The sequence below is a fragment of the Abramis brama genome, assembly GCF_963993115.1.
Source record: "Abramis brama genome assembly, chromosome: 24".
In the NCBI taxonomy this organism is placed as follows: domain Eukaryota; kingdom Metazoa; phylum Chordata; class Actinopteri; order Cypriniformes; family Leuciscidae; genus Abramis; species Abramis brama.
Genome location: NC_139986.1, coordinates 24,912,570 through 24,927,394, shown reverse-complemented (window position 1 = coordinate 24,927,394; position 14,825 = coordinate 24,912,570). Strand labels below are relative to the sequence as shown.

Genomic DNA, 14,825 nt, shown 5'->3' with positions numbered 1-14,825 from the left:
GTAATGGCCAACTATCAACTATTAACTTCCTAATTGGCTTACAACTCACCATATGTAATTGGACTTACTACATGCTATAACTACACAGTGACTATAATGCCATGTGTTTTATGTGTTGTAAATATCAGTTTATTAGACTGTCTGCTCCCCATTATTTAGGAACCTTACAATGAAACAAAGGCAGGGTCTTCCTCTAAATTTAGCCTTTTATCTATCATCCAAACATGTTTCCCGTCGTGATAAATTAACGCATCCCTCATTTCCCTTGATCCATAAAAACATCAGGAAATCACCATTCCATATTCAACGAGCAGCGCACTGCATTCCTATTGGCCGAGAAAGACAACATCCGTTGCTTCCGTCAACCAATCATTTGAACGAAGGGAGGAGCCAATGAGAAAAACAACGGTTATTCATCTATCAACCAATCAGCGGGAAGTTGAAGGGCCATCCGCCAATCAGCGGCGTCGGGTGGATAGGTGTTGTGTGCTGCTGGTTCTCCGAGGCGCTGGAGGGTGGGGTGCGATTCCACAAGCGCAGCTGGTTTGGTCGGATTTACTGTTGAGTTCACGGGTGAGTCGAGCTTATATCAGGCGCTGTCTTTAAACTAATTAATGTGATTTCGTTTTGAAGAGGGTTGGTTTTGCAATGGCTGGACTGAGCCTATGGGAAACCATAGATTCATGTTTAATTTTGTCATTAAGTTCAAAGATGATGCAGGCAGAGTAGCTCGTTAGCGTAGCACCAGCTGTTCATTACTTTGAACTGCATTGGTGATGGTCTCAACTTTGACCCTAAACTGTCACGTTATATGTTTTATGATGGCGTGGTTAATAAATGCATAATATTACTTCTGACACAAATTTGTACTGTTTTATTATTATTATTCCTTTTGCAATTAACATGAAGTTGTTAGTTTGCTAAGCACACTTCCTGTTCTTAGAGAAATATGTTTAGGATGCAAGGTGCAACTTCTACATCAATGTTAGACAATTAGTCCACATGTTGAACAAATTTATTTGCACGAAGAAATAAAATATTAAATGGGCTGCAAAGCCATTTTCTGCCTTGAGGGGGAGAAACAAGCAAACAAAAGACAATTGAACAGTCTGGTGCAATTAAAAATGCAGTAATCTGCAACACAAGGAGCTTAAAGACTGCATGTTTAACATTTCAGTGCTTCTTTAGAAACGTTTACCTGACACACAGTCGGGTTCAAAAGTCTGAGATCATTAGTTTGCATTTTCCCATTGCTAATTATATTATCAGCATGTGAAATTAATTTAAAAATGCATATGAATTTCAGCATGCTTTAGTATTTATTTTGTGCATGACAGCAGCACTGGAGCTGTCATGATTTCAGATCTTCTAAAGTGCAACTAAATCTTCAGTGGAAGAAAAAATTCTGTATGTACTAAGAGTCACATGATCAATGTCACTAATTTACTTTGATATTGATTTAATTTGGTTAATAGCCTACAGTAGCGGAGAATGTGAAATGGAGAATACAGCACGTTGCACTTAACTGTATTTTCCTTTTTTTTAAGTGATTCCAATCATATTTCAAGCAATTAAAAACCATCATGGTGAACGGAGCACATCTGAAGTGTCTCAGTGGAAGAGAATAATTTATCGGCTTTAATATATCGGCCACATTTTCTTATCGGGCCGATAGCGATAACATTAAAAATAAACGATATATCATGCATCTCTAAAAAAAGAAATAAAAATCAAGAAAGTTTTCACTGCGGTCTGACTTTTGGACCCCTCTGTATATACACTTAATTTAATTAATTCATTTATTTTTTGCTGACCAATAGTTTTTGTATTGTGCTATACAGTATTGATTAGTATATTGTCCAGGCTGATTAAATGGGCAATATTTGGCCATTTTTGAGATTACTGGCATCAGTCAATTATCATACCCACTTGATTATCATGTTATCAAGTTTCAAAACAATATCTGTTTTCACACTTGTATAAATGAAATATTGTGTAAAATAAGAAAGAGTTCATTTACTTTCAGCATGTGTACATTACATTTGCTAATTAAACAGTATTATTAGCTTATCAAATCTATATCCATATTATATCGAATCTCAACCCAGTATCAGCCACTGAATACTCAACCAGTAGTGCAGTCATATACATCTAATCTCTTGTAAGTTTTAGAAATTTATTTATTTTTTTAATGTATGTTCATTGTCCTGGCTCAGTGAGTTTTGCTTCCTTCAACTCACGTATATTTGTTCATCTGAATCCTATACTAATCAGTATATAGAACATCAACCTATGTTTTCCGAAAATATCTTGTTTTTTTTTTATCACATTATGAATGAATTACACTGTAAATTTACTCTAGATGTGATCATTTTCTACAGACAAACTGTAGTGTAGTGTTGGTTTACTGTTTATATGAAGCCGTTTTAAAGAATGAGAAATACCCTCACTAATATTTTTCCACTTGTAGTGTCACTTTGTTTAAAAGTACGAAACTTCATCAGAGTGACTAGACCTTTGCTCATGACCTGGATAGATTTATCTATCTGTTTTGACTCTAAAAAACATAGATTTGATTGATTGGAGAGACTACCTTGTAAAGATGTCATACTATATACATTAACAAGAGCCATATCTAAACATTGTGTTATGTGTATGTATATAATAAATAAAATCACAGCGCTCATTGCAATGCAGAGAAGAATAATGAGCCATTGACCCGTCACATAGATATCTCATATATAAATATATATAATATATTATAATTCAGTGTGTAATGCTTTGAAAGAAGTCTCTTCTGCTCACCAAGGCTGCATTTATTTGATCAGCAATACAGTAAAAACTGTAATATATTGTGAAATAGTATTACAGTTTTTCTATTTGAATATATTTTAAAATGTAATTTATTTCTGTGATCAAAGCTGAATTTTCAGCATCATTGCTTCATGATTACAGTCTTCACATTACAGTCTTCAGTATCACATGATCCTTCAGAAATCATTCAAAATTTGCTGATATGCTGCTTAATTAATGTCATTATATTATTATTTATTATATTACAGACTTTATTTGTGCGTAAAGAGCAGGTCGATCTAAATTTAGCAGGAAAGATAAACAGTTTAGTCATATATTGGAATATCTGTGCCAACCCATAACATGTTTATGAACACATTTTTTTTTTTACCCTTGCATGAAATGTGAACTAATATATCACAATAAAAAGTATGGATAAATGTTATGCCAAGATGCAGGCCTGTCTTTAGAAGACACCTATGAGTTTTTTCCCTAGGTCCTATGAGGAGCGATGACCTCTAAGGTATATTCATAAATATAATACATCATATATAATTTATAATTATGTATTTGGGAAGAGGCTAAATTACTCCAACAACCTGGCTCAAATGTGAAGTACCCCTCCCAAAGTCACATGACTGTAGTTCCGTGAATCACCTGTGAAGTCGCTGTTGAGCCAGAGAGACACACATCCATATTACTTACACACACACACACAGGATTTACACTGAGAACATTAAGCAGGCAGACGGCAGGGAACATCCCCGACGTCCCTTTCCTAGTCCGTTCGAGTATTTCACAGAGCCAAATGCCCGGTCCGACCCAAGCTCTGTCCCCCAATGGAGAGAACAACAACGACATCATTCCGGATAACAACGGCACCAACATCATTCCCTACAGAAAGAACACAGTGCGCGGAGAGCGCGCCTACAGGTACACCACTGCCATTACCATCCGCCGGCCGCTTTACAAAGAAAACCCGCTTTAAACGAGCTACTATCAATGCATTCATCCGAAAATATCAAGATCATTCGTTTAAATCCATGCATTTCCAATGCACTCGCTCTGGGTTAACCCCAAACTCCCATTATGGCTGCGTTATATCTACCGTTATTGGTGGGGCTTTTCCTGAGCCAGCTATGGCGTTTTCCCGATGGTGCAATCATCAAGAAACCATGTTAAAAGCTTTTTAGGGAACGCGTTCGTGCTTTGAGGGTTTTCCCCAAACATTACGCATATGTTTTAGGATGTATGTATGTTGGGATGTAGGCTGACAGGGTGCTTTCCCAGGTTTTGACAGTGCATGGCCTGTATGTTCACGAAGCAGTCAGCCATTGCGTAATGTAATTCATTTCATCCTAACCCCAAAATGTGTTCGTATTGTCGGCTGTGTCGTGCATATCGTGCCTAATACTAGGTAATATTTCGTGCATGAGTAAAAAAAATGATTACGTGTTTTACGGGACTATAAACATGTTTTAGGTTGATGGCTTTTGTTGACAGTGATTTTTTTTTCCCTCCCCCTTCATTCCAACATCTCTCTAAACTGTTTATCTTCCCTGCTAAATTTAGATGAATCTGCTCTTTAGGCACAAAAGCACTTATGTCTGGAAATACAATGCGCTTTTAAGCTCATTAAAGCCAGGAGAAATTAATAAGGAGGTAGATTTGTCATCCTGGAGAGAGTTTTAAAAGAAATCCTGAATAAGAGATGTGGGTTTTCTTGAGGGATTCGGTTCATTATTCATATAATGATGCACTAGGAATTCAAGGGAAATGGGATTGATGTGGATATTTCTGAAGAGATCTGAAATTGGCTTCAGTCAGGGTACTTTATTACAAACAAGCTGAGATGATCTTTGATATGTTCTTATGCTTAATTGTGATATTTTATAACTGGATGTGGACAGACAGTGTTAATTTGTTATAGTTTTTAAAATTATTATTATTTAGCAATCAGTTTGTACTAGGGATTCATTATATTTCAGGACCATGTCCATTATAATCTGATTAATTTTCAATGCTTGAGTTTTTTTTTTTTTTTTTTTACTTATTTTTGCTATCATAAAATTATTATAAATAATAATTCATATAAGAGATAAATCATTATAAATCATAATAAGAGATGTCCCACTGTTTAACTTTCTAAAAAATAATAATAATCTGTCTGTGTATTATAAAGTTGCCTAAATTAATTTAAACATTTGGATCATCGATTTTACATTGACAAGACTGATGTAAGAGTTTAGTTTGCTTTTATTTATTTTTAGACAAGATAGTTCAGATTTTTAGTACCGGTCATAAATAGATTTTCAGCCATAACAGGAAATTAATTATCAACTTCTATCATGTTGGCAAGAATTTTAATATTGGTATGTATAGACTGTCTGCTTTAACATCAGAAACTGTTCTGAGAAGGAAAATGACTGTATTTGTGCATACATTAAAAAGTACTTTATTGAACCTTTTTCATTAGAATTTTTTAATATTTAGTTTTGAGTGGGATAGATCAAATTGGTGAGCTTACAATTGTGTATGAGAACAAAGAAAGCTCCAAAACTTCTGTTTAGCATTGTGGAGTGCTCTGTCTGTGGCCTATACCATGATATTTACTTGCTGATTTCCTAGTTGACATTAGGGTCATGTTACACCATGTTTACAGGCAACACTAGGCAATGCTAGATAGCAGGAAAAGAGAATAAATTCAGTAACATGTAAATCATAAGCCTTTTGTTGTGTCAGTTTAGTTTCTAAATATTAGAAATATTCCAAACGCGTTGCAGTTGCACAGTTTTATGTTTTTAGTCACAAAGTATTATATAGTTGCGCAGACTAAAGGCCCGTTCACAACAAGGACGCTAACAATAAAGATATGCTTCTAAAAATCATTCTAACTGCAAACGAATAACAGAATCCACACCACAACTGTAACGAGAACGGCACAGAGAAACAATATCGTTGGAATCACTTTCAGAACGATTTTTTTCCAGCTGATAAGCGATAAAAACATTGACAGCCAATCAGAATCCACATGACTTCAAAGAGCTCAAGCATTTAAAGCGGCAGAGGACAAAACTGCAGCGTTACTGTGGACTCTAATATATAGTAATCTTAATAGTTATCATTCTTGGTGTGAACGGGAATTAAACTAGATTTGGTACATCCTCTTGTTATAGTGTTCTTTAAGTAGTATTGTCTGGTTCAGTCAATAGCAGAGCTGATAGTGACGTCCAGACTTTGAGCTATCCTTCACTACATCTGCACATGATTCAGATGATGATGATGATGATGTGTCTCGTCCACAGCTGGGGGATGGCGGTCAACGTGTATTCTACCTCAATCACCCAGGAGACTATGAGCAGGCATGACATCACGGCCTGGGTGAACGATCTGGTCAGTCTAAACTACACTAAAGTGGAGCAGCTGTCATCAGGTATTTGAAACTCCCAACTTAAACTACCACTGACACTCATTAGACACAAAGACCAATAATCCCGGGGGATTTACACTTAAGGCATTTCGCTAGTGCCCGTCTGCTCGGCCGTAGGGCGGCTGCTGCTACCTTTAAACATTTGTGTTACGCGTTTGTCTGCTCTGTAAAGCTGTTGTAAATTCTCAGCTGCTTTAGGTAAAACAGCCATGATTTATACATCCGGGAATAGAGTAAATCACTTTAAATACATTAAACGAGAACTTCTTTATTACAGCCAAAAAAACAAACAAACAAAAAGACATGTAAAGCTTTGCGTCGTCTAATAATAGTGCTTTTTCTATTTATCTAAAACCATTTAATTGAAATGAAATAAAATATAAAAAGCCAAGTAACATTTTTTTTATTTCTAAAATGACTAAAACTGAAATAAAAACGAATTAACTATTAATAGTCTAATTTAATATGTCTATATTAAAATATATAGAATGGAAAATGTATAGAAATGATAACAACTATAGTAGTATCTCAGTGATACTAAAATAACACTGGTTTATAGCATTAAATGTATTGTGTGCAATGTTACATGCTATATTTAACTTTAAACAATTTATTCTAATCCTTTTATAATTATTATACAAGCAATTTTTTATGATTGTCTAATATTTTTCATGAGACTACGTGGACATTTTTCATACCACAGGACTATTTAAATAGCTAAAAGGTCATCTAAAAAATAAAAAGTTTCCTTATAGATTCATTTTAATCATTAAAAAATTAGTTCTTCTCATCTTTCATCAAGTACTTTTACTTTTAATCTGAAATGTCTATGTTACTTTTGATGACCGCTATGATTAAGTGTCGTTTACATTTATTTAATTAGTTGTTTGAAATTCAGTCAGGTGAAATTCTCGATCCGTTCAATCCTTTGTGTGATTTTAGTTTGCCGGAGAAATGGGATTTCAGAAGGAGTTTGATGAACATTAAAAATGGAATTATGTTGGTGAATGGTAAATATAGGCTAATAAACTCCAATAATTAAGCTAAAAAATACTGACATTGCACACATAGCATTATTTATATTTGTAAATATAGGCTTATGTATAAGTAGTTTATAGTTTTGGGATATATATCTTTACCAGGTAATTGTGATTTAGAGACCTAGAAAAGTCATGGAAATTTATGAAATCTTTAAAAATATGATTCAATAATAAATGACACTAAAATATTCTTGTATATTAATAAATATAGTTATTTTCTAGTTAAATAGTTAAAATAGGACTAAATGTTGTTGTTTTTTGGTCAAGCGAACCGAACTACAAGTGTGAACACACCCTTTTTAAATGTTTTATGTCATGAATTTGTAAATGCCAAGGATTGTTATGAGCTCCACCAATATCTATAAAATGATTCTAATCTTTATCCATCAATCATGCAATTGAGTCATTAAAAGTCATCTGTCGAAATATGTTTGAACGTTGACTAGTGATATCAAACCGTAGATCTTTGCGACATAAGACTTCTATGCTTTAGCATGACATCACATGGGGCTTAATTTAGCTCAGCATAAGCACAGTTCAGGCCAGAAGTATTTAAAGATCTCAGAGACACTGAATATCCTCTGGAACGGGTCCAGGTCTACCTAGACGGGCTGAAGACATTGATTTACATGACGTTGCACTGGCATTTTAAATTACGTCCTTGGAGTCAAATGCATCCTCCCTTTTAAGTGCCCTTGTTTTAGTTCTCCTGATCGAGCAGATTAAGTTTACTTCAGAGGAAATTCCACTGTTAGATGAACGTGAAACTGAATCTAAATCTGGTTGAAAGTTTTGGAGATGTGAAAGATGCGGAATGAGTCCTACAGATTGTCTTGTCAGCAAAACCTTGTTCGCAAAGCGAATCATTTGCGCATGACGTTACAGGAGCAGCGTACTGCCAGTTCATGGACATGCTGTTTCCCGGCTGTATCAGTCTTAAGAAGGTGAAATTCCAGGCCAAGCTGGAGCATGAATACATCCACAACTTCAAACTCCTGCAGGCCTCCTTCAAGAGGATGAATGTTGACAAGGTGAGACAAGCATGAGGGCGTTGCGCTTGCACTATAACCGCTGAACGGACCACAGCGTTGTGTTACGGAAATAAAATCTGATCAGAATCACCAGAGGAAAGTACATTTTTTAGCATGAAAGAAAGTTGTGGTTTTATCTGATTAGAAAATGCATGAAAGACCCCAAAAACCCCAGGAAATGTTTTTTCAATTTCCGAAAAACGATGCTGTTTTACAACGCATAAAAGGCTATAACCACTTATTTGACGAGATTTAAGAGATTTCAACCACACATTGAAGTTCACTTGAGATTTGAAGTTAATATTTCAATAATTTAACAACTCATTCAAGTGCTCACGGCTCACTGATGTCGGTTAATTGTCACATGACGTTCAGGTAAACAAATGTTTTCAAAAATGTTTTATTTTTATCGTTTTTATGATAAAATAGATTTTCAGTTAGTATTTTTTATGGTTTCATTAATTATTAGCACCAATTCCCTGCATTTCCCACCAGGAAACCCCAGATTTAACTAAATAACTATAAATCATCTGTATTTGTTAAGTAGATTTATTTTTATTTATTTTTTCACATTTAAGGTCCTTGCACACTGAGTCCAAAATTTTCGTATGTGTTTTTTTGTATCCGTGATTCGTTGCCTCTGAATTGTCAAAACACCATTCAAAATGCTTGCTACTGATGCGAAAAACGCAGAAAATCGAACCCGATCCAATTTTTTTTATGACGGACGGAAGTTTCGCAGGCAGTGTGTAAGCATGATTGACATAACGCGAGGTCGTATTGATTTTTTAACTTTACACTCACATCCTGTTCCTCTTCCTCTTAGATTATCCCTGTGGAGAAGCTCGTCAAGGGGCGATTTCAAGACAACCTGGACTTCATTCAGTGGTTCAAGAAGTTCTTCGACGCCAACTACGACGGGAAGGAGTACGACCCGGTCCAGGCCAGACAGGGCCAGGATGCCATTCCCCCTCCAGATCCCGGGGAGCAGATCTTCAACCTGCCAAAGAAATCCCTCCATGCCGCCTGCTCTCCCACCGCAGGTCTGTTCGGGCTCGTCATTCATTAACAATCATAATTAATCAACTGGCAAATTGACATCTACTAAATGTCGAGCCTCCTGCATCATGGCGTCTGTTAACTTGTGTGCAGGAGCTACTAGATCAGCCAGTTCAACTCCTAAATCCTCCACCTCCACCTCCACCTCCCGACCCTCCTCTGCCAAAAAGATTCCTGTGATGTCATCGACACCCGCTAAGGGAGAGAAGGAGCTGGAAGCCCAAGTAACACAACTAGGCGAACAGGTGGACACCCCTAACCCTATTAACACTATTAAACTCTTTAAATAGACTGTTTGAGCAATCAAGAACATAATAGCTGTAAGTGCTAAACGAGACCGTGAGATAAGATGCTATTTTAGTGGATCAGTTTGGAAGATTTTTGTCTAAATGTATTCTTGCATTGATTTTAGCCTTGATACTTGATACACTACTTAGACAGCTTTTTAGGTATTAGTGAGCTAGATGGGATTTTTGGGCATCGAAGCCTATATTCCTAGACAGCATATAGGGCACCTAGTGTGCCGTTTTCCTTCTTCCTTCATCTTTCTAGATCATCTTTCTTATGATATAAAAGGCATCTTTTTAGATCTTATTACGACATAGGCTTCTTTCAACATCATGGGCATCTTTCTAGATCTTGTGACATCATAGGGGCTGTTTACACCTGGCCACTTCATGCGTTTTCTCAGATCGGATAGCTATCTGATTTATCAAAACGATTCCATTTACACCTGGTCACATAAATGTGTTTTTGCGAAACGGATTTAATCCGATCTTCAATTCCCGCGCTATATATGCAGATTTAATGGAGTGCACGTCACCGAAAGCAACAGATATGAGCTGCATTTTATTGATCATCAGCTAAAATTTCAAAATCAAAGACCGCAATAAGAGAGAGCGGCAACAGCCCTGGTAAGATCATTTTGTTTCTTTACTTTTAATGATGATGATTGTGTGTTAAGCGTCTTACTTTCACTTTGATTTGCGATAGTTTGCACGTTGGTTTGATGAATAGATGCTTCTCATCTGTGGTGATGCGTGTTCCAGTAGCGTTGTCATATCTGGCAATAACATTACATATAGCCTATAGCACGCTCTCACACATTTATTTTTTTTGCATTTTTGGGAGGAGTACAGTTTACATATGTGGTTTCAACCACCAGATGCATTTACACTTGTCCAGTTTCGTCTGGAATGCGGCCCAGACCTCCTCCTGAAGTGGTTTGAGCGATCGGATTCAAATCCGTCTGGAATGCGTTTTGGAGGGCATTTACACCTGGTCTTTTCACGATCGGATAGCTATCCGATCTGGGAAAACGCATGAAGTGGCCAGGTGTAAACAGCCCCATAGGCATCTTTCTAGATGTTCTTATCCTTTTTTCACATCATACTCATCTTTTTAGGTCCTCTTACAACATCATAGGAATCTTTCTAGATCTTACGATATCATAGGCATCTTTTTAGATCTCTTTATGACATCATACTCATCTTTTTAGATCTCTTTATGACATCATAGGCATCTTTTTAGATCTCTTTATGACATCATACTCATCTTTTTAGATCTCTTTATGACATCATAGGCATCTTTTTAGATCTCTTTATGACATCATAGGCATCTTTTTAGATCTCTTTATGACATCATACTCATCTTTTTAGATCTCTTTATGACATCATAGGCATCTTTTTACATCTCTTTATGACATCATACTCATCTTTTTAGATCTCTTTATGACATCATAGGCATCTTTTTAGATCTCTTTATGACATCATACTCATCTTTTTAGATCTCTTTATGACATCATAGGCATCTTTTTAGATCTCTTTATGACATCATACTCATCTTTTTAGATCTCTTTATGACATCATAGGCATCTTTTTAGATCTCTGACATCATACTCATCTTTTTACATCTCTTTATGACATCATAGGCATCTTTTTAGATCTCTTTATGACATCATAGGCATCTTTTTAGATCTCTTTATGACATCAAAGGCATCTTTCTATGTTCATATGGTATTAAAGGCATCATTCTAAATCTTATGACATCATATGCATCTTTATAGACGCTATCATGACATCATAGACTTTTTTTTTTGTACCTGTGATTGACAAGTTTTTGGGAACCTAGTGAACTTTATTCTGACATCATGGGCTGTCTCTGCATTTTTGGACTTGCTTCCCTTCACAGCTTTTTTTTTTTTTTTTTTTAACATGTGCTGTTAATCTAGACAGCGTTTTTGGCCATCAAATCCTGTATTCCTAGACAGCATGTGCTGTTTTATGCATTTTAAACTTTGTGGAGCTTTTTTAAACCTCATAACCTGTTGACCTATAAAGCATTTCTGGACACCTAGTGAGCTGCCTTGTTAGACATAACTTTTTGAAATCATTTGCATCAAGGCTTTCATTCAAAAAAAAGTAATGCACTGTTAATTATGTACAATAAACAAGTAAAGGACTTTTATTGGATCATACAAAATAACTAAATTCTGAAAAGGCTGCTAAAACAGGAAGTAGAAGTGCATCTACTCAATGAAGAGTTATGTTGTTTAGAAGCATGTCTATAAAGCAATAACCAGCTTTTACTGTCCATTGACAGCAGAACCGTTCTGAACTGTTGTGTCTCTCCACTGCTGTAGCTCAATACATTAAAGCTAGCACTAGAAGGAGTGGAGAAGGAGCGGGATTTCTACTTCGGGAAGCTGAGAGAGGTGGAGCTGTTGTGTCAGGAGCACGGCCAGGACAACGGGCCCTTCGTGGAGAGACTCATGGAAGTGCTGTACTCAGCAGATGACCAGGTCAGTGCTTCCTGTGGGGGGTTTTGTCATCAGCACAGTGAGCATACACTTTATATGTGTGTTTCTATATTGTACTTTTCTGCTCATTTTTACTTTTAATAAAACATCACCTTTTATTGTTATTAAGCATTACACCTATTTATGTATGTGTGTATTTATTACATCACTTTTTTTGCTCTATTGCCTTTTAATAAAACATCACACCTTTTATTATTATTTTTATCTTTTAATAAAACCACACCATTGTTTTTTTTAATATTATTTAATATTTTCTTTTTATAAGACAACACAACTTTCTTTTTTATGTATGCATTCATTCATTTATTTTACTTTTTTTAGTCATATTCCAAACTAATGTAGCATTTTCCCTCGATGTCCACTTATGAGTTTGGACAAGGTAAAAAAATGGTCATAATTTAGTTTTTCTTTGTTGTTTCTTTTATCCTCTATCTGACAATCAGAATTAAACAGGATATTTTTCTATAAATGACCTGTTATTGTTAACATACTGCATACTACTACTTTAGTTCAAACTTTAACCCATTTAATCCCAAATTTTTCCCAGAGATGACATATATGAGTTTGTGTGGTTATTTGTAAGTATATTAAACAATCAATGTCAATAATGTAAAAAATCATGGATCCAGGATACTATGCATCCTGATAAAGTTCCCTTGGCCTTTGGAATTAAAATAGCCCCACATCATCACATAGCCTTCACCATACCTAGAGATTGGCATGGTTTTATTTCAGTTAGCCTAAAAGCTGGTTTGATTTGCATTGAGAGATGATCTTATGGAAAGTACTCCTGGATCCATGAAGTAACTGGCCTTTAAAAAAAAAAATCTGCCAGCCTCTATGGGAATTTAACATAGGGGTGTCCAGACTTATGCACCCTGTATTTTAAGGAAGAACATTTATTTATTTACGATACATTATTCATTCACAAAGAAAATTGGTGTCCTTAAAGGTTGGATTTTTCCTAATTTTTTTAATTCAGGCATTAAGTTCAATTTCCAAAAGATGATTTTTTATTCCTCTTTTTAGTCAACTTTAGCATGGGTGTCTAAACTTATGCATAGCACTGTATGTTGTTAAACTACTATACTAGGACAAACTGACATTATCTAAAATGCCAAGATCCCCCTAAATAACTAACAAACAACTGTGTGTGTGTGTGTGTGTGTGTGTGTGTGTGTGTGTGTGTGTGTGTGTGTGCAGGAGGCCAGCGGTGAGGAACATGAGGCTCCGGCTCAGGAGGAGGACGTTCCTGACGACACACAGGACGAATACTGAACACACATGCACTCAGTCAGAAAACTACTTTGGGTTCACTTTCTCAAACTCATGACGGTTTATTTCTCATTTGCTCTGGTGGTGAAGAAGTGAGACAAAGTGGCCAAATATTCAGAGGTGTCTTTTGTCCAATTTTTGTTTTCCTTCATTAGCCCTGTTTAATTGCATCATTACTATTATGAACATGTATCTGACAGCAGCTTAAATGGTGAATCTTGTCTGTGTAAAGCCCTTGATAACGACCACTGCGCAGCAACCACGTTTGGTTTTTACTTTACCGTACTTTTTCCATCTCACTACACCGATGAAAGAAAATTGATTTCTTAAGCCGTTTGTTTTTAGATGTGACATCAAATCATACAATTTTAAAATACTGCAATAAGAGTAGTTTAAAGAGCTACCAATACCATTTGTGAAATAAAACCTCCTGTTAGATTCCTGACCATTGGTTACTATAGTAAATTTTGCATTGGAATATAATGCATAATGCATTTCATTTGGAAACGTTGCTCTGTTTTTCACCTTATTAGATTACATACAGTATATATATAATTTTTTTTTTTTTTTTTGGCTAATTGTGTCTCAACTTCACAGAGGTGGAAGCCAATCACAGTGTTTGATAGGAAGCATTTCATTTGAACTGTGCAATCGGTATTCTGTGTCTAAACATGTTTAACTTTATATGTACAGTAAAGAAACGGCCATCATCTGAAGAAAACAATGCATATTGAAGAATTTTTTTAACTGTCGTTCTAAAGCACAGGTTTTAGCGTAAGATCTTCTGAACAGAAAACATTCTCGTGATCTCCTGATACTCGTCAATATTCTCCACAGGTCAACGCTTATGTCATTTATTATTGTGTACAATGAAAAGGAATGTAAACATATGTACTGTTAATAATTATAAATAGACAATGTTTTTTTTTTATTTCCCTCACAGTATCTCCCCTTATGCATTCCCCAAATGTGTTGCATGTTTGCATTTTATTTGTGAATAACTTGACCTGCTTTTTACATATTTAATAAAAAAGAAGAAAAAAAAACCTAACTATGTTAAATGTTTTTTTTTTTTTTATGTTTAACTTGCTGTTTTAAATCTCTGAAGATATGGATAGACTTGCACTAATAAAACCCTTTCATTTTCAAAAGGAAGAAATTATTGGTTTTTATTATGAATAAGTTGCCATTTATTTGGGGTAAAACTATTAGTTTTGTCCACTATTGTAGACATGCTTTATTTAATATCTATGAGATTATGCATACCACTGTTTTAAGTAGTTTAAATATCTTACATGAGACACCAACAACATTTCTTAAATATCAAATGAGGATGTGGTCATTAAAATAATAAAAATATACAACTCCTGAGACTCTCT

The 14,825-nt window shown here is 35.4% G+C and overlaps 1 protein-coding gene across 2 annotated transcripts; it reads left to right on the top strand.

The window, feature by feature from the left end:
• The first annotated feature begins 495 nt into the window (after positions 1 to 495).
• mapre2 (microtubule-associated protein, RP/EB family, member 2) lies at positions 496 to 14,599 on the top strand. 2 transcript variants are annotated; one of them, XM_084102216.1, is made up of 7 exons: positions 496 to 573; positions 6,099 to 6,226; positions 8,149 to 8,294; positions 9,121 to 9,337; positions 9,447 to 9,598; positions 11,995 to 12,153; positions 13,375 to 14,593. In XM_084102216.1, the coding sequence occupies exons 2-7, from the start codon at positions 6,106 to 6,108 to the stop codon at positions 13,447 to 13,449; spliced, it is 870 nt and encodes a 289-aa protein (XP_083958342.1). In that variant the 5' UTR covers positions 496 to 573; positions 6,099 to 6,105; the 3' UTR covers positions 13,450 to 14,593. The 2 variants fall into 2 exon arrangements, with proteins under 2 accessions (XP_083958342.1, XP_083958343.1); XM_084102217.1 differs by lacking the exon at positions 496 to 573 and adding an exon at positions 3,454 to 3,726 and having other exon boundaries at positions 13,375 to 14,599.
• The last annotated feature ends 226 nt before the right edge of the window (positions 14,600 to 14,825 follow it).